The sequence below is a fragment of the Athene noctua genome, chromosome 1 (genome assembly GCF_965140245.1).
Source record: "Athene noctua chromosome 1, bAthNoc1.hap1.1, whole genome shotgun sequence".
Taxonomy (NCBI): Eukaryota; Metazoa; Chordata; class Aves; order Strigiformes; family Strigidae; genus Athene; species Athene noctua.
This window is the reverse complement of record NC_134037.1, coordinates 201,147,030-201,168,643: the sequence shown is the minus strand read 5'-3', so window position 1 is coordinate 201,168,643 and position 21,614 is coordinate 201,147,030. Positions and strand designations below refer to the sequence as shown.

General features: G+C 35.6%; 1 protein-coding gene across 4 annotated transcripts in view; it reads left to right on the top strand.

The window, feature by feature from the left end:
- The window catches only part of MYO16 (myosin XVI), a 405,417-nt gene that overhangs the window by 145,036 nt on the left and 238,767 nt on the right, over positions 1–21,614 (top strand). For all 4 annotated transcript variants that reach the window (XM_074930682.1, XM_074930690.1, XM_074930699.1 and 1 more), the window contains exon 5: positions 18,211–18,319. In XM_074930682.1, the coding sequence (XP_074786783.1) occupies positions 18,211–18,319 (109 nt within the window). The remainder of the gene's footprint in view (positions 1–18,210; positions 18,320–21,614) is intronic.

The window sequence follows — 21,614 nt, the reverse complement described above, 5'->3', positions numbered from 1 at the left end:
CCTGGTTTTAGCTGGTGCAGGTCAGGACAGGTATGCCAAGAGGTTGACTAAATGCACAAAGATGGGGATTTCTGGATAAACTTCACTGTCATTCACTTGATCCCTAGAGAAAGAGGATGAAGGAATAATAAGATAATTAAAATCAACATCTGGGTTTTGATTTTCAGTAAGTATAGTTTTGTGCTATGAAGAGGGTCTGATCGAGTCGCTCTTATGGAGTAGCTAGGGAATATGAGAAAAACTGTAAGTTAAATTAGAGAATTGAAAAGCTTCCTGGTAGTAAGGAACGTGGTTACAACAAGGCAACAGCCTAGCTATTACGAGATAAAGTATGGGCCTGGGAGTTACTGGGATTTCTTTAGGATTGGTCCTACAAATCAATTTTATTTAGAATTTTCAGTGATAACCTTGGGAGGAAAAATAGGAGTATTATAATGAAAGATGCTGGTGACAAAGCTGTGATGCCTTGTCAATTTGGGTGAGGATTAGAATGTAGTGCAGAAAGAATAGGATATCTTTGAAGACCAGTAATAAAAATGGGTTGAAATTTAAGTGCACAAAATACAAAGGTCATGATCTGAGTTACGAGTAACAGACATTTCTGTGATACACTCAGGAATAATCAGCTGGAAATAAGGAAAAAGACCTCAGAGCTTTAGTCAATTGCAAGATGATTATATGCTGCAAACATGTAGCTGCCAGGAGGGAAAAGAGATTCTTGGATTTGTCAGAATGGAGATGTTTCCAGTGGAAAGGGAAGTGATTTTGCTACTCCACAAAGAATGACAACCTGAAGTTAGCTATATACAGCCATGTTAGAGAATGGTCAATTGAACCAAGGAAAACTCCAAAGTTAAACAGAGGAATAGAAAGCCTTATGAGAAGGGGCTAAAAATAAGATGTTTAACTTCCAAAAAAAATCAAAACAGGGAGGTTATAAAATTTTCTGTAAATATATCAGGATAGAGGAGGAGGTAAAGAGAGCTATTAAAGCCTGAAGTTACTACTGACATGAAAACAAATTATTATAAAATGTCCAGGAATAAACTTAAGACAGAAACTAAACTAACTTTTCTGAATGTTAGGAGACATAGGTTGGAAAACAACATTCCATGCAGGAGTAATAGGGGACAAAAAAACCCCACTTAATTGGCTTTAAAATTGATCTTAAAGTTGTGAATGAGATTATATATTCTTTGTTTACCTGCATTATCGAAGTACTGCCTCAAGAGATCCATTCTAGTATTACATTCCCACATGACATCTGTTCAGAGGTCTGTGTAGATATAATTATCCTGGTTGTGTGCTTAAAATAATAAAGTAACATGTGGAGGATATTAAAAACTATACTTTTGTGAACAACAGCAAATAAAGTTATGTGGTTGATGCCTGTCAGATAATGGCTAACTTTCTACAGTCTGGAAACAGTCAGGAGAAAAGTTAATGGAAGACCATAATTCAGAAAGAGAAGTTAGACATACTAACTACAAGGAAGACATCAGTGTTTTTCAAGTATTTGAAATAATTTTGGCTTTTTAATATAGTGTTTTCTGATATTTGAAAAGAAAATGCATAATGGACAAGTAATATGAAATCAAGGGAAAAACAATTTTTCCACAAAAAAATAAACCCTAAGGCCACAAAAGATCAGATGTATAGTCACTGGTAATAAGTTGAGAATGTTTTTTAGATCTGTAATTTATTATGTGCCTCATGAGTATTTGTAAGAGAGACTGCAGATTGGTTCATACAACTGAATATTACTTCAATAAGGAGTATGAAAAGACCGATGTATGAGAAATATGCCAATGAAGGAGCTTGATTAATCAGGGAAATAATTAAAAGAATTACAAAAAGAAAATAAACGTGCTGTTAGACAATCTTTTGGTGACATTTGCTTGGAATTATTTAACGGTTCCTATTGAGTTCCTCATTCTTACTGGCTTCCATGTTTTGCCAGGAGCTATAGAAATATAAGAAATACTTGGAAATGAGAAAATTTGAATTTGTGAGGTCTAGTATAGTGTCCTTCAAAGTGGACGCCCAGTAGGTGCACAAGATAATTCATTGTGAGTATTAGAACTTCTAGTTTGGTTTTTTTTTTTAATCTAAAAAAAAAAAGAAATTAAGCTTCACTAATATTTAATATACATATTGATGCTGACACCCTCACTCCATCCATAGGTCAGTGGGTCCCATGTAACCAACTGTAGGCGACATGTCCTGGTGGAAGAGTGGGTGCTCCACAACACAGGGGTGTTGGCAGTGGTGCTCTCACACGTTCATCTGCTTGCAGTGTATTGTGAAGTACTGCAGTTTGTGTATGCCTCGTTATGTGGATATCTAGTTTTAACTAAACTAACCCTCACAAAATGGACAATTGACTTAAAAAGATTCCTGAAAAAAAGCCACAGATTGAACATAATAAGGCTAATAATGACAACACAAATGAACAGGAAAATGGCAGAGCAAACACTTCTCCTAGTCCTAGTATGAGCTCTTCCATCATTACCAGGTAGAAACACTGCCAATCTCATCAGATCTAATCAGCAATGTTTAAAGTCATGCAAGTATTTTACAAAATTTCACTAAATTTAATGATAAATTTTCAGAAGCCTCTTTCTCTTTTATTGAAAGACAAAAAGCCGCATGTTGTTGTGGACACACTAGTTCTTCCCTCTGCAGTAAAAATGGCTGAAATAATACATGGAAAACAATATGACCACAAACTCTAAAATGCCACTCCTTTGTCAGCAAATACAGTTGGAACACAGTTGGAACAAATGTAGAAAAAATTACTGAAAATTTGAAGAAACAATTACTAGAACAAATTGCACAGTGTGGGAGGTTTGATATTGCGTTGGCTGAAAATACAGGTGTTTCTAACATGTCCATGTCTCAGCTTGTGGTATCTGCTAGATTCTTTTTCAGTAATGAAATACACGAAGAGCTGCTTTCCTTTAAGCCACTAAAAGAAAGATGTGCCAAAGGAGATATAATCTCAGCAGTAAATGGTTTTAATAAAAACAGTGTTTTATGGAAAAACCATGCAAGTGTAACCATTGATGGAGCAGTTTCTCTGATGGGATTAATAAAGGATTCTGGGGCAAGATTACAGACCTGGCGCCACAGCTGAAATTTACTCACTGAATCATTCACAGGCAAGCTTGCAGCCAGGAAGTTGGACCCAGAAGTGCACAAAGTGCTACATGATGTCATCAATTTGCTTAATTTTATAAAAACAAGACCTTTAAATACCAAAATCTTTACAATATTTTGTAACGAGATGGAGAGTGACCATGAAATTCTTCTGGACTGCACAGAGGTTTGCTTGTTATCTCATGGCAAAGCGCTTAAAAGAGTTGTTGAACTTAGAGGTGAGTTCAGCATTTTTCTTTTACAAAAGGATAAATGTTCCAAATTTGCTGACCTTTTCTGTGGTCAGAAGTCACTGTCAGTAGTATGCTACCTCACAGATATTTTTAGAAAATATAGGTATACTTAATCTGTCCTTTCAAAATAAAGGTGATGGTTTAACAGTGAGTAGGAAAGCAACTGCTTTTCGAAAGGAACTCACACTCTGGGGAGAGCATTTTGAAGAGAGTTGTTTGAAAACGTTTCCATTCTTATATGAGTTTGTTGCCAAAAATGATGCATTTCACTATAAAAACTCTTGTATCTGTACACTGAATTTCCTAACCTGTTTAAAAATGTTCCGAACAGAATTTCAGTGGGTTTTTTTGTTAAAAATAAAAATGCAACATCTTCTCATTAGTTTTCAAAAGCAAATGATTGACAGCAGACAAGATGAAAATTTCCTAGGCAAATGTCAACAAAATCCCTTGTTTAATTGGTAAATGAGGCTGAAATATTAGTATCATGATTTAGTAAGCACCACCAGTGATGCTGTTTTTCCGTTTGGTTCTAAATATCTTTGTGAACTATCTTTTCCAGCTATGACAGGCATTAAGTATTGAAGTAAACTTAATGAGAGAACATTTTGTACCATTAATAAATAAAAATATTTTAAAAATTTATTTAATCCTTATCTCATTCTTTTTTAATTTATATTTTTTGTGTAGATTTTACAATTTATACAATATATTAGTACAGTGGTACATGTATATAATTTAAAACCAAATATACATATATTGGAGGTACATGCTCAAAAATTTTTTACTGATGAGGTGGACAATTTCAAGGTCACTTGTCTAGTGATTAGAATAGTATCCTGGGATGTTCAAGACCTAGATTAGTATTGTGTAATGCATATCTACTAACTGGGGCACTACTGTCCTAGCATTAAGGTCAGCCAGCTGTAAATCTACTAGAAAGTTTATATTGCTGTCTCTCTTGAAGTCTAGAAAAGGGAAGTCTACAAGGAAAGATATGTTTTTGGCAGCTTAGTGGGTTGAACAGTTTGTCTGCAATGACTTTCATTGCACCATTAGTGTTAAGTCTAGTAGAGCAGGACGTACATGTATTTCATTTTATGGGGACATTTACCTATCTAGATCTGTGTCACCCCACCCTCAGTAGTAAGGAAAAGTTGCATTTGCGCTTTTATGTGGACACTCCTGAAAACTATTAAATATGCAACACAGATGACACTCCTTCAGTTCCTTTTTTTTCTCCTACCTTCTTTCTGTAATTAATCGTGTTATTCACAACAACCATAATAAGCCAGAAACATACATCTTGTCTTTTGAGATCTCTCATCATCACCCTTTTCTTGAGGCTGAGGAAAATGAATATGTCTCAGAAAAATGACTGAACCTTGCAGCACCTCCAAATTTAGTAAAACAATACTATGGCAAGGGTGGTGGATGTGATTCCTAGACTTCAGAGAAATCTAGTCAGCAGCTGCTGTATTCTGGAAAAAAAAAAAAAAAAAAAAAGAATATTCTTTCAGGTAACCATGTATTTGGATAAAGCTGTGCTGCAGTGCTCAAAAAAAAACCCCAAACCAATACTCTCCCCCAATACTCTCCCCCCTCAATCTTGTATGACTTTCTGTGTGTTTTCATTTGGGAAACATTGGGATGAAATATCACTATGGCATAGCTTGTAATGCATAATTTAGAAGGGCTTGGGAGCATGAACCTATGAAAAAAGAACTATCAAATGAATCTTCATGAATTCTTGAATTTCCGAGTGAGCTAGTAGGGGAAAATGCAACACGGATACAATTTATCAAAAATTCAAGGGCAACTTATCTTGATATGTCACCATAAAGATTGATGTGTAAAGTCACTGAAAAGAAAAACTGGCTTACATACTGAAAGCAGATGGTTTAGGTAAATTCTAACAGTGCGAGGTTACTGGAGGTAATAAACAAGGTGACATAAGGGTCAGTGAAAGACTCATGTTGTCACATGTTTTTGAAGACTTTTCAATTAGGATAGTAAAGGTGAAGAAAAACCTTGGCTTCCCAAATCTCGAGTAATTCATGTAGACTATGTGTGAAAAAGTAGGTAATTCAGTTCAGTGCAGAACAATGTGAGATAATGAGACTGGGATGCGTAATGAAGTGTAGGAGTTAAAGATGTGAACTGAAATCTAGTGGAGATTTGAATGTAGGGTTTTTTTGTTGTTGTTGTTTTTGATAATAAGCTTTAACACATTGTGGTTGCTGTCTGCAAGGATGAAAGGCTAAAAGGACGTTGGAAAATGTGTATAAAAGCTGGAATATGAAAGCACAGGGAAAAAAGTGGCTTTTTATACGATTTCTGTATAACAGCTGCATCTTTAGCTATGTAAAAATCAAAGTTTATCAAATCAGACTTGCCTTCATTTCAAATTGCTCTCATTAGAAACTATGATATATTGCAAACTTTTAAAACACAGTAAATAACATTTTTCCAAAATGTTAAAAGATGGGAAGTATTTGTTGAAGTAAAATAAATACTGCAAGATTACTGATATTGCATTTCTTAGGAAAAAGGGTGTTCATTAGAATTATGAGCGTATTGGAAGTTGGAAAAAAATTATTTTTTGGGATGAAGACCAGAGAAAGACAAGGGAATGATTATGACAAGTGTTGCTGGGCAAGGTGATAGGAAGATGATAGTTGCCTATCACCTCGTCATTTACTGCTAAGATTACACTATATGAATGCAAGTAAAAAAATTTGTCAAAACACAGATTAAATCCTTGATGGGCTACATAGGATTATGTCTTTAAAGTATTTGTTTCAATTTTGTGTAAAATTCTGACACTTTTCCAATATATGCATTAATTGATTGAGAAGATTTTATGCAAATAAACCTGGAATCTTCTTATCTTTCAGCAATATATAAATGTCAGCTGTGTTTATGCTTTTATTGGTAGGATTTGTAAGTGTGTGCTTTCCTTTTCATACAATCGATGGGAAAATTTGGCATGAGGTGTGTATTTCCCTCATAGCTGTTTTAGGTGGTAACTTGCTGCAGTCCCATACAGCAAGTTACTACTTTTTATGGCTTGAAGTTTTTGATATCTGCTGTGCTTCATCCATTACCCAGGCACAGGAAAATAATAGGGTAATCTTCTTGTCTGATGAATTCTCTAATCATACGCTGGTGTTTTGAGAAGGTGTTTCTGTATTAAGATGACTGTCATACTAAGCTTCCTAAATACCTTTGTTACTTCACTCAATGACTTGTTTGTAGAGTGTATAGATTTACTTACTAACCAGCAGGACAGTGTCACCCTGAGTGCAGATTAAGCTGCTATACAGTCCCTTACCTGTACACTGGGAATATGTTGATGTTATCAATCAATCCAATGAATCTGTCTCATGACAAAAATGAAGACAATCAGAGTTAAATTAGCAGTTTTGTACTCTTAGTTCCTTGCATGAAATTAATACATTTATGTTTGCAGAAACTATACACAGCTGTAATTTTTTAATCTCTTGCATTTTATGCCAGAGACATGTAGGACAAATTTTTCTTTATTTTTGCTGTACATGAATGTAGACTTTGACTTTTTCTCTGCATTAGTAAAATGGTAATGTCTAATGTTATGCCTGAAGTAGTGCTATTTATTTCCATGTGCCATTTGAAGCATATTTAATTTACATATATAAAAATATATACACTATATACTTGCGTGTATGTAATTTCAAAATGAATCGGAGAACAAAAACCAGAACATTCAGCATCCATATTTTCCAAGTTGCATAAATAGTCTTGGATATGACAGTGCACATAGACAGGAAAAAAAGACTAGCTTCCCACACAGAGGGAATAAGGAGAAGACTATTATGTTAAACAGGGTCTTTGGTTTTGCCCCTAGCTAGATTTTCCACCATTTATGTTATTTACATTGATCCTGAAAGCTACTAGCTCCTCAAAATCATCTTCCAGTCTATCCTGAGCCATCAAATGAGCTTCCTTTCTTTGGTGCTCCATGAGGTTGTTTTGTTTGTTCTGCCTTCAACAGTGGTTGATCAGGGTCGGTAACCCTTTGAATGAAGCTAGGCAGAACTTTCCCTGACTGTTTTGTTTGGAGTGTGTATATATATGTATGTACTACTACTTCCCCATGTATATGTGCATGCATGTATATATACATACACACACATGAAACTTAGTCGGAAACGTATTAGTAAAAGGTAATAGTTGCTGTCTTATTTTACTATTTGTGTCCTGTACTTTGCAGTACTATAGTTGATATTCAGAAGATGCTTCCTATCCCCATTTTGCCTACAATAAAACCAATGTTGTACACAAATGACTGTTCTTACTAGCCCCAGGGAGTGATATTTTTGTTTCCTAAAATATGACATTCGGTTGACCTTATGTAATTACAACCTTTATTAATGGCTATAAAGTAACTTTTAATGCTGACTGTAATGTCAGATTTAAAGACTTTTTCACAGGCAATTCCAAAGGCTTGCTCCTTTCAAAAGGCTCACAAATAGAAACAGAATTTCCTTCTATTTGTTCTAAGAATGAAAGGCAATAATTTTATGAAGTGACCTTTTGTTGCAGTATTATGAGACGGGGACTGATCATTTTACTGTATGCCTGTCATAATTTTTAATGATTACAATTATAATAAAAATGAAAAGAAAGTCTGCTCTTATACTGTTATCAGAGGCATTCAGTACTTGAATAATTTCATTTTTTTCTGTAAGCTCTGCTACTGATGGGGAATGTGCAAGTCCCATGTGCACAAGCAGATGGGGAAATTTTAGTCTTTAGTCATCAATGCTCTTTGAAGGTTCCCTTCTAATTCCATTTTCTTGCCAAAAAATTTGAGAACTGGCACTATCAAGTCAAATACCCTTCCTTCTGTACTTTGACCACCCTTTTTATTGACCTAATTTTGATCTTTTGCATTTTTTCTGCAGTATCTTAAAAATAAAATGGAATGCTATTCTAGGCAAAGAAAACTTTTCTTTGTGATGTACTATCATGCAAATAGATTTTGCTATAATTTCTTTATTGTCACTTCTTTAATTACCTCAATTTCCAGTATAAATGCTAAATTACAGTGAGAAAAATATATTCTGAGATGTCTTCTCAATTTTTTATTTATTTCAAAGACAATGATTTGATTAAAAGAGTTAAAAGTATGTCTTAGATTATTTTTGTGACATTCAAACTGGACCATCCTATTCATAAAATTATGCCAATTAAATTTTTTTTTTTGCATACTAAGAAAAAGAAGGAGCTTCTTCATGATTTTAGCACCCTCCTGATACCCTAATACCTCTTTTTTTTCGGTCTTTTTCCTGACAAGCCCTCACTAAAACTGTGCAACAGGTATTTTGACCCAAGAGATACCTCCATAAACAAAGAAAGAAAGAAAGAAACACAGACAGTTTGGATTTTGTCATGCTTGGCTTTGGAGATGAATATTGTGGATATATATTTCTTCACTAGGTGCTCTTTAGTATGCTTTTTTTTTTAAAAAAAAACGGAAGGCGGGTTTTTTTAGGAGGTAGAATATTGATATATTGATTTACATTAAGACAAGTGCATATCTTGAGAGCAAGATTGGTTCCTGTAATTTCTGATTGAATAAAGTTTTTGTTCAGAGACTGGAGAATTGGATGTTTAAACTCATGGCTATGTGGGAGCCCCAGTAATGGACTTGAACGTGTTCTGCTCATGGTCCAAAGTTGTTGATTGAAATCAGCATCACACCAAAAATCCTAAAGCTTCATTTGCCCTGTGCTGTGGCTAAGTATCCCATCTCTGACCTCACATCTCGCTACTGACCTTGCATTTGAGCTACAGATTTTGATTATGTTAAGAATGATTAGTTGAAGTTGTTGGAAAATGCAGAATGAAGTATGGAAGTAAAGAAACAGAAATGGGTATACAAAAATAATTCTGTCTTTCCAATTTCTAATCAAACTATCTGGATGATTCTTCATGTTTTCAGATATTTAGGTGGGAGAAGAGAGAAAATATAAATAATTCCCTAAGTCAATGAAACCAGACTTCATTTGTCTTAGAAATTAAGACCTTAAATTCCAAAAAACCTTGGTGGTATATGCTAGAAGTCATAATATGAAGAGCCACCATGAAAGGTGACTTGCCAACTAATTAAGATCCAAGTAAATATCTGTATGCATTTAGAATTAATAGACTGTTCCCAAATCCTCATGAATGTTGTAGTGCTAGTGCATGAAAATAGCAGTAACTTGAGAAATGTACATTATTTTTTGTTTGATAGCTTCTGCATTAGTAGATTTTAACTTCTCGTCTCCTAACTGTGTGCTTAGTTGTATTTTACACTGAAAGATGTTATCAAAAACATACTATACTTCTGCAGTGTTATTAGAATTGCTCAGTACTGGAACTGAGTGGGATTTTATTTGCCTTTTACATGCCTTACAGCTGATGGGCAGAATTTAAGTCCCCATGGTGCACAAACAGATGGGAAAATGTTGGTCTTTAGTTTTCAGTCATCAGTGCTAATTCTTTTATCTTCTGAATGCATTAGTCAAACAGACTATGGCTGTCAAGCAATCTGCAATATGTGCCATGACAGCCTTTTTTTTTTTTTAACTCTACTGAAAATCTTTTCTGTGAACTGATATTGCCTACATTCTATTAGTTTAAGGAAAAAATGCCTTATGCATAAATTAAAAGATCGTCAAAATGGTTGTGGAACTTTGATGATTTTAAAGTGCTGTTTTTATTATTTGTGTGAAGTAATTCAACAACCAAGAAGCATGTTTTCAAATACAAAGGCGTATTTCTGTAGGCATTGGTGATCTTATATGTATATATCTATATGATGCTTTTTATAAACAGATACTATACTGGCACATTTCTTTATCCTTTCTTAACCAATGTGTCGTAACCAACAGAATTTAAGATGCCTGAGATTTTTTGAACATTATAATGTTCTTTATGCACATTGGCATGCATCCATAATTCCTGATTTCTAGATTGCAACAAAAAAGTCTGTTTTGACCAGGAGTTAAGTTATATATTCAAATTTTGGTGCCTGTTTCTGCAACGTGGAAGTGAGAAGTGATATGAATTGAAGAACTGGTATCCACACTGCAACTGACATAGTTTACTTACACAAGGATAAGTGAATTTCCAACTGCATTCATATGGAGGTTCCTTGACCGGTCTAGCATGTAGCTATGAGGTGAAAAAAGTAAGTAGTAATGGCATGGCACAAATCTATATTAATGCAAATGCATATATTTTAGCAGTTATATACGGGTATTTACATAAAATTTTTGGCCCTGAGTTTTCTCCTGATTTCCTTTAAAATGTCTTTTTGGCAATAAGCAATCTCTCCTCTTCAGTTTATTTTATGTGCCTGGAGAGCAGTTACAAGGCTCTGAATTCAGCTTTGGTTACATAGGCTGTATTGTCTTGCTTTTGTGATGTGGGAACAGGCATGCTGAAAATGAATTCAAACCTTTACTTATATCACAAGTTAAGCTCATCCAGATGGCAGACAGTTCCTGTTTCTTGTGAAAGAATAATTTTGGTAATGTGACAGGCATGGGTTTATAGACAGTAGCAACTCTTACAGAGTTTTAAGCTCTTAAATAGAACAAAGATTGCAGACAGCTGATCCCCAGTATCTTTCCTCTCTGAGAGGTGGAAACTCCTGACCTCGAATAACTCAAGGTTGTGGAAGAAGTTTTGTACCTGGTGCACTGGGCCAGCCCAGTTTACAGAGCTGTGCTCTCTGTAAGGCCATTTAATAGGAAATGAGAGGTTTTCCCATTTGTATTAAGTCAGAATTTGTTTTCATAAATATACCTTAACACAATGCCCTACTATGAGGGAAATCAGCTGAGCAGGAGGATTTGTTCCCTGCATTTTCTCTGTAACTGTGCAAGACCATGTAAGGCATGCACAGAATGTTTTTTAGTGCGTCAAACTGCAAGCATGATAGATGCAGTTAGATAATTTCAGTTATTATTTTGATTTGTGATCCACAGGTTTTACTTCTGAATTGCTGTATGGAGTTTGGATTCTTTTTCAGATTATTTTTCTAAGAGACTCTGGAAAGAAAGTAAAAAAATATTTTCAGCTTGGAAACTCCTACATGATGAGACTGCTGTTTGCATTTCTTCAATACCTTTAAAAGTTCAGGTTTCAACAAATAAGAATTTACTGAGGAAAACTTATTATTTTGTAGAAGTTATGCTTTGGTCTGGTATCCATTACAGTTAGGTGTTTGGATGTGGAATTTAACTACCTGAGAGTAACTTAACTGCCTGAGACAAGTTATAGTTTGTTATTTTTAAAACATAGTACTTTGAAGCTCAAGTCATCAGTCATGACTTACTGAAATTCCCATTTAATCAAAAATCAGGTGTGTCCCCTCAGGCTGCAGTGATGGAAACTGCTGTAAAAACAATGAAGGGGCCTGTGAAAAGTTGCTTTTGTACAGCTGAGATTGTAATTTATTTGTTTTCTTTTGAGATATATAAAAGATAAGAAGCTGCTAGGATTAGATGGGTAGCAGATATCCCTATCTGGGAAATGTTTTTTCATCAGTTCCACTCTTGTCTTCTGTAAAAGGACTATGTTGTTTTTGTGTTGTTTTTGTTTTTTTTTTCTTTTCTTTTGGCAGGCTACATTAAGGGTCATTAAAGCTAAAACAGAAGCTAGAGCAGCTTTGTGGTGATTGTACGGTTTGCCATGGACCATACTGGAACTTACATACCTTTATAGTTGCCTTATCAACATTTGTGATCCCTCTTCTCTCTCAAGCTCAGGGGGAGGAGGAATAAAAGTATTAATTTAGAAATAAGTAAGCTGCATGGTAGACTCCTAGTTCTGAATCTGCTCAGGGGGTATCTTGCTTTTTCGTGGGCTTTTTTTTTTGACCTTTTGTGCTGGAACAGGAATCCTTGGCTTACACTGGAGTTCACAGAGATTGATTAATTATATCCCAAATATCTTAAAAATCTGTGGTATCATGGAGAAGGGGCTTCCTTAAAGATTTGTGTGGAAGGAGTTAAAATGAGAATATTTAGACTGCAATCAACATTCTGAGAGACAATATCTAGATTTAGTAAAACGGTTTCTAGATTGTTCTATACCCAAAAAGAGAAAATAAAAGAGTTAACTCAGCTTGTGTGTCTCAGTTTGCTTCTTAGTAAGCAGATAAACTTGGATTATGACAGGAACAGGTAGGGTAACTGTCAATGGAGGATCTATAATTGCAATCACTAAAAACCTCATTTGTTTTTTCACAGCTCTTCTAGTAACCAAATTGTTATTTCTGTGAAATAATTTCCTGCCTACAGAAAATCTGTTGTTGAAATGGGTTGGAAGGAAAACATGCTTTTGCACTGAGAGCAGCTGCTCAATCTCAATCTTTTATTATTAATTATTATTTATTATTCTGCTAATGTGGAGAAGTCTGACTTTTTTTTGAGCCTTGCCTTGAGAACTGTTCCTGTTCTGCTTAGCATTGTGAGTCTGTGAAAAAAGAGGACCTAAAACACAGCACTGTGTGGAGGAACTTTATCCCTTTCACTTTGGTAATGAATGAGTCTAATAAATCCAACAAGAACCGCAAAAAGAGGAGCCAGCTAGATTTCTGAGATTTGGTATCTTGAATGAAAATTTATGCAAGCCATTGATGTTGGGAGAGCAAGATCACATGGCACCACGGAACCCATAAGCTTGTGTCATTTCTTGTATGTTCCGTGTTCGCAAGAAAATAGATCATTATATCCTGATTACTGTTGCTTTCTTTTTAACTGAGAGCATACTAAGGGCTTTTGGAAGGATGTACTATTTGTGCAGTAGCCATAGTATACATGAGAGCATGCATATGTGTGCGTGTAAACCTTCGGCATCCTTCAATGAGCAAAACCTGTTAATGAAATTAACGTGAAGCAGTAGGAAGAGCTACGTGTAGTCTTGGTCAACTCACATGGATAATGTCATCTTATAAAAAGGAACAATTTGTAAATCATGTGGTTATATTTTTAAAAAATGAAGAAGTGAATTGTCCAAGCTGTTACTGAAAAAATGCTAGCCTTTTCCTTTTGGAAACAGTGGTTAACATAGAGGAGAGAAATTTCGGTACATTTGCAAACATATACATGTATACATTTATATATATATGGAGTATGTGGAATGAAATAAAAATAGATTACTAATATAAATAAGAGTATAAATAGATATCAAAAAGTCAGGCTTGGTGGCGTTGACAGTTGACTGCACAAATTGCACATGGTGGAGCACTTGAAACAGTAACAACTGTTCAGAAGCGTGTTACTAGGAGAAAACTTTTGTTTTTTTCCATAGCAACAGGTACATTAATAAGACAGTTGTTTCTGCCTCTGTCTTGTTTTTTTTCTTTCTTCTATCCACACATACTCCTCAGCCTATGTTTTATTTCTGATTGCCTTCATAAAGCCTTATGAAGCCAATGGTGGTAATCCTAGGTAAAAGAGGCAGTGGCTGGGTCATGATTTCTGTACTGAAAAATATTTTATAACACACCTGGGACTTCCTACTGTACAGATAAAGCTAAGTTACTTAGTTATTTCAAATATTTAAATAACCTGCATGGAACACAGTTTTAAAAGCATAATTTAACGCATGCAACAGAATACAGGACTGTAATATCCTAGCTGAGGAGCTAAGCAAGAGAGTACCTAGGCAGAGACATGCCCAAATCCTTCCCAAGTCCTTGGGCAAGCTCAATAAATTAGATGTCCTCTAAGAATGCCTCAGTCAGATTACATTGCAGTCCAGTAAATAGGTGGGAATTAAAACAGGATTAAAAATGCACAGTAAAGTGATCCTAATATAAACTGAAGTCCTTTGAATCATCATTTCTGGGACCAGAAGGGAAATCTTATCTCCTTTCACTAGCCAAAGGTATTTTCTCTTTGGCATCAGGCTCTGATTTCTGGTCATACGGAGATAGCATGCAAATCTGGCACCGTCTACTCGGCTAATGTTGACCACCAGAGTTCACTATCTTATGCTGTCCATATGCATGGGTGTTGTTCTGCATAGCAGAGCATGCAATTCAGTTGCATTTTGCATTTTGTGTATTGAACTAGGTGTCTTTGGGAACATTTTTTAATAATATATTTAGAGATTTTCCTTCTGCAGTCCTTCTAAAATAGAAATAATTTATCACTGCAGACGAATATTTTTCTCAAAAATATTTCTTGTATTTATGGGATATATTGGATAAAGTTTTACGATACATTTATCTTTTTATTGAGAAATGACTTGAGAATGAGGATGTGTTGATAATGGGTAAGCCAGTAACAATTCATGTACACTGACCATTGCATGCAGAATTCAAGCAGGTGGATAAAACATCTGAACTTCAATGGAATAAATACGGAATTCCATTTTGAATATAAACAAGGTATGCATATAAATTTGGAAACTCTGATATCAGCACCTGTCACTGTCCTGATAACCTGTCACATATCTTTTTGGCAGGGTATCATGCAATACACTAAGAAAGGGAAATACAGTGGAATTTCCCACCTTTCTATACCTAGAATGGCTTTCTTTCCAAAGCACACTGAAGTTTGTTGCTGGGCATAACCCACATGAAGCTGTCAGTGTGGGGCTGCAAGCAGGGCTGGAGCGAAAGAACTGTCGAAGTGGGAACCGAGCAGAGGACTTGGAGGGAGTCACATCTCTGGCAGGACTGTGGCCAGTGAAGAAGGCCATGCCAGAGCAGTGAAGGAAGAAACAAGGAGCCACCAAAGAAGAGGAACCACATCATGCTGGCCCCAATCTCCTGGACTGCACACGGCAGGCATAGCATGTGTGCGGCAAGGGGATTGAAGATGGGAACGGGGAGGAGCAGTGTCTGGAGAAGGGTCCAAGTGTAGTTCCCTAGGTGGTTTTTTATTTGCCCATTCCTATTTTTCAGTAGCAGAATCAATAACTAAAAGTTTGTTAGTTGGACAATTAAGTAAAATTCCCTGGCATGAAACTTATTTTATAGCTAGCAACAGACTTTACAAAACACGGTGTTTGTGGCTATTCTCAAAATATTAGGTACAGTTCTTAAAATTAGATTTGCTGAAGTCAGATGAGTCAAACAGCCTTCTCCAATGAGGTGACTGGTTTGGCGGGTGAGGGCTGAGCAGTGGATGTAATTTACCTCTATTTTAGTAAGGCTTTTGACACTGTCTCCCATGGCATCCTCATAGACAAAGTATGGGTTGGGTTAGGTAAGTAGGCAGTGAGGTGGATTGAAAACTGGCTGAGTGGACAGGCTCAGAGGACTGTTATCAGCAACACAAAGTCCAGCTGCAGGCAATTCACTAGTGGTGTATCCCATGAGTTAACAGTGGGTTCAGTCATGTTCAAGGTCTTCATTAATGACCTGGTCAGTGAAACCGAGCACACCCTCAGTAAGTTCACAGATGATACAAAACTGTGAAACAGGGATGATACGCCACATTAAACATGCTTATTATTAAATCCCACAAAATATTTGTTTTTGAAGCAAGATACTACTTTTGAATGAGCACCCTTATTCAGAATTGCTTCTTTACCTGAATTCTGAGACCTTCTCCTACCTCTGCTGCCACAGCTTTCACCAAACTTGACCTTCTGTTCGAGTGCATTGTGAACATTTCTTAAGAAATGAATTAATATAGAACCACCCCAAAAAAATTACCTGGAGCTGAGTAATTCCATGTTACATCCTTCTTTTAGTGACATTACATCTTAGAAAGGAATGAAAAGTATGCTGCTGGCCAAGTTAATTATCCTACTTCTTCTGAATTTAGTATGTCAAAAGTCTTTTGATTACTTAACTCAGTAAGGAAGAATACATAGGTTTGTTTTATTATTATCCTCCTGACCTCCTTCTGACATTGCCTGAAGATTATCTACAGGCAGGGAAAGATAGGTAGCTTGAAGACTTTGTGCTTTTTTATTGTATGCAGGTCAACTAGGTATGAAAATGTGTTACTTCCTTGATTCTACCATCTTCAGAAAACTCTCATGGGTCAGTGAGTGGAGCATAAAATATACAAAAATAATGTTTCCTAGCAGTGAAACAAGTACAATAAATAGTTGTTAAAGCATCCTGCAAATATATTAGGATCTTCAAATCCATCTTTTATTTGATTTTTGATCACCTTTTTAATTTTGTCTGGCAGGACAGTCAAATAGAAATTTGTTTTCATAGCACTATAATGAATATAAGATTTTATACCTTATGTCTCTTTCCATTACTTTTCATTAAGCATGAGTCAACTTCTCTCATCTAATCTAATTTAGAAATTTAAAAGATATGCATCTAATCTAAACCTGCTGTCTAGGTTCCCCTTACAGTCAGTGCAGCAAGACATTCACTAAAAGAAATCAGTATACCTTGTAGCAGGATAGGTTATTTTGCTGTGTAGGATATGGTGTAGTAGGATATCTGAGGTGTTTGAGATAGCTGAGGTGAGTCATTCTTTGATGCCTGTCTGTGCCCTCCTCACTACAATGGGAATCCAGGAAATCACCTCAGAGTAGCAGTCCAGCTTCTACACATTAAGTTTGATGACATGAAGCCTACATGAATTTGCTAGTTTTTCGTGTCATTTCACTCTGAGCCAAGAGCTGAGCCCATTACAAGTTTTTATTTGATACAGTACTTATAGAGTAAGCTCCTGACAGAACCAGTCATACCTTCTATTAATAATGCCTTATAACAGTTGACCTCTGCTGCCATGGTTTTAAGAAAGGCTGTCCTTGGTACCCCTCATTTTTATTAGCTAAATTTTTTATCATACAAGCTGGTAAGAAAAATTATTAAATTTACCAGAGGTCACTCTTATTTCATAATTCCTTGCAGTTAAAAGCCATAGAGAGAACACTTGAAATGAATTAAAGTTATGGCCTCTTAAAGAAGATACATGACATTTCACTGTAATGTAAACTTTTATGTCTACTCGACATTTATAATATTTTCAAGGATAAGTGCTTTCTTATTTAAAAAAAAAATGCCCTTCATAGTGCAAATTCTTACACTAACAATGTTTGATATAGAAAATACAAGTTTGCCTATTGTGCTGGTGGTTTATTTTCAAGCCTTTCGTGAATCTATTCCCATCCCCCCTCACCTCTCCTAATGGCTCCTTTTAGTTGTCTGTCCTTTATATTGAATTTTGAATGAAACTTATAGAAATGTCAGGTTGGCTCCTTTCGGGACTGCAGTTGAAATAATCAAGCTCACTTTCATTGTCTCCAGTTGGTGACAAATGGCAATTTTATTTAGCAAGGGATGGTTCTCTTTGAGATTGGATTGATGGACGAGGCCATAAGAGGTTGGGCTGGCTGACAAGGTTACCCCTACCAGCTGTCTTTCCATCCCTACTGCATGAGTGTCTGTGCTGCTTGTCAGTCAGCTTTTGAACTACTGCTGTTTACTGTGTAATGTTTTAAGGCAGACTGTAGTTGGTGACAGCTTACTTTACTTTAAAATGCTGTGCTGCAAATGGTGATGCTTCCAAAATTCACTGATGAGCAGCTCAGACATCTGTGCAGTAAAGGCAGACTGGACAGCTAGGGTGGCAACAGTGTCATCCAGCCCTTTTTGACATTCAAGACTCCTTTATTTTGTCTTTGCTTTTTTGTGTATTTTGGTTTGGTTTGGTTTGTTTCAGGTTATAATCAGCCTGCTGTCTAAGAAATTCAGCTCTGAAATGTTTTTGAAGGTAAATGTATAAGAACCCCAGTAGTGTTTTGAGGTTTCACTACAAAATCCTAAAATGTTTTTAATTCTTGTCTGTAGGCTGGAGCAAATGTGCTGCTGCAAGATGTTAATGGAAACATTGCACTTGATTATGCCATAGAAGGAACTGAATCTAGCAGCATCCTTCTGATGTACTTGGAAGAAAATGGTAAGTCAGCTCTTCAGCTTCTGGAACGTTTTTATTGAATATGACATAAAACTAAAAAGGATGCATATTGATTTGACATAAGTCAGCACTGAAGCCAGTGGAACTATATTAGTTTGGAGATGACAGGAGGAAGATGATTTGGAGTCACAAAAGCTTTCAGGAAGTTTAGATTGGAACAACTAACAAAGGTTAGTGGCAGTGGTCATAGACAGATCTGCATTTGCCCATTCATAGGGAGATGATAGAATGTGAATTCAAAGCAGAAAAACTGCAGTAATGCAGAAGCTTTTAAAACAACTAATTTAACTGTGAGGACCAGGTTTCTAATTTTTTTCCTTTCACATGTGAGTTATGTATAGCCTCAGAGTCCACCTTTTCCAGTGACAAGCTGTTAAGTAAATAAATCTCTGTAAATCATCTGAATGAAAATGTATATGAAACTTTATCATTTATACAAAAATATTAGTATTGGTTTTGTTTTGTATTGAGAAAATACTATAGCTAGATTTCTATTATGAAGTATGCTTAATATATTATAGATGGCAGGACCTGTACTGAAGAAAAGGGTTTGCTATTCACCAGTTCCAAACTTAGATAAGGCTTCTGAAGTGAGATTTCTACCATTGTTCTGACTGTAATAGGTTGCCTTAACATTCTGTGTGCCTCATCATAACAATGAAGACAATGTATTAAGCAGAAATAATGAGTAGTAATGAAAAAACGTAATTTTAACATTGCCTTCATATAACAATTCTGTTTTAATGTAAACTGAAGTTATATCCTGTTAACACTTAAAAGAAGTAAACTTAGACTGGCACGGAAATTACACTCAGTGTCAGGTCTTATACTGGTAGTCCATAGCACGTCCAGTGTATTGCACAGACATATTTTATAATTTTGCTTCCTTGGTGCCTGGCAATGTCTTTACAGCTCATGAACATCGGTTTTGGATTTTTCTAATGCCAAGACCAGTATTAGCTTCTAAAAACTTGAATGCCTTGTAAAATACAGATATTTGAAACCTAAATGCTCCAAATACTTTGGCTGATGTGGTATTTAACATGTAGCTTAAAACAAGCATGGAGCATACAACAATATGTAGTCTGATTACTTGCAATTATTAATGCAGATCTATCAGAAAATGCTCCCTCTTTCCTTGGCTGTCTCTCTTTTTGTTTGCTTGCAAAATGAAATAGATTTGGAAAAATAAAAGAAAAAGATTTGGTAGTTTTTTGGAAAAGTGTCTACATTGAAGGAACGGTGGATTTTTATGACTAATGTTGTCAGTGTTAACCTCTTTTCCAGTAGATAGGAGAAGCACCGTTCCTCATTAAACAATGATTCTGTGAATGTGAGATGTTTCCAAAGAAAAAAACCTAAACATTATGTAGGTGACATCTACCTCTAGCTAAGCCTGAGTCAATCATCCAGACCTTTCCTTTTGGTCAGTAGAGAGAAATAGGAAATGCATGTATTGTTTCAGCTCTTCCTAACCTGCCTAGGTGAGGAGAACTGACTTCCAGGACTGTTTCTTTCTGCTGACTAATAAGAACTTAAGTTGACAAGTAATAGTTTATGAGTCTTAGTTTTAGACTGTTAGAGTAGATCAATCCTATCCCTTAATTGCAGTACTGTGTGAAATCCTGGCCTTTGGGTAATCAAAGACATAATGCCCATCAACTTTGCTTGGTCTGTTACTATTCTTGTAACAATATGCCGCTCACAGTACCCTTATTTCACACTTAGTTTTTAAAATGTAATTAGTATCTTCTGAAATACTTATATAGCATACCATGGTTAACAGTAATTGAGGAGGGAATCCTTGAAGGCAATAAAGCTGTCTGGGTAAGTATGAAATACTTTGAATTGCCAAGACTTAAACATTTCTCTGTGGACTGTTTTTGTGAAGCCCCCGTCATTATAATAATCCCCATACACACCTGCATATGCATACCCCAACACAGAGTAATGTCATGGCCAAAAATCTTGTACGAGAGCATTAGCTTATTTTATAGTTAAATTCTATCTTCAGCCCATAGTGTGAAACACCCACCTAAATACAACTCACCCTTTAAATACAATATATAAGGCACATTTCCCCATTCTCTGTACTTCCCTGAATTCTTGAAAGATTTCCTTAATATTTTCCATTCAGCTGTGCATCCTGATTTACACCGTTAGGAAGAGATTGTTGTGTGAAATAGACTATAATCATTGCCTCTAATTGCAGAGTTCACAGAGAAAAATAAAATCAAGTGTCTTATGGCTCAGCTAACAAGAAAACAAGAAGCTATAAATTTATTTTGATGAAACAAAGTAAGATTGGAACAAGTAACTTTGATGATACAGAAAACTTTGTTAATTGGGGACATGAAACTTAGAAGTCTTGTGTGTTTATAATTTCTTACAGATTTCATCACTGTGGTAGTATCTGTTTAACTGCACTACAGATCTTAGTGAGTGAAGTCCCTCTTAATTGTCACAGATAATCTAATTTACTCTGTGGAAGGCCTGGGTAGGTGATAACAATAGCCTTAGATGCATTTAATGATTTATAGATTTTACTTATTTACTGAAGTTAGCTCTTTGAGTTCTGGTCGTAAATAATCTGTTAGGGCACAGGATTGTCACAAGTACAAAGTAAAGTTAAACATCTAGCCACTGCCTGAAAGCTTTCATATATACTTTATTGTTGTTATGGAATATAGCTCATCAGGACATTATATGGAGATTATATTACTGAAATATACATGAAATTCTGTATATTTTATTAAAATAGTCTCTTTTTCCGGTACAGAAATCAGTTTTCTCTGATGTTACATTATGTTCTGTAATTGATGTTACATTGCATACTGTAACTAATTATTGACTGAAGAAAGCAATAAGCAGACTTTACTTACCTAAGAGAAAACAAGTTGAGGTGCATATCCTCTGTATATTAAGACCATCCTTTGTGTTGGGTAATAATTCTAGTATACTATAAGCTTAATTTAAGATATCCATAGTGAAGAATGGAAGGGAAAATACAGCATCCAATTTCAGATTTAGGAAAGTGGTGGAAATAGTTTAACTGTATGATATTTGATCATGTCCTAGGAGCACTCAGAAGCCTAGTGTGCTCCTGAGCTCCAGGACTGTATTTGAGTTGATTTATCTACATCAAGTGTCTCATAGTTACTCTATAGCAAACCTTCCTTAGAGCAAAAGAAATACTTCAAAGGTAGGTATCTGTAATGGGTCATCTGAATTACAGTGTGAACTGCATGCTTCCTTCCAAGTGCCTGTGAAAGGAGCC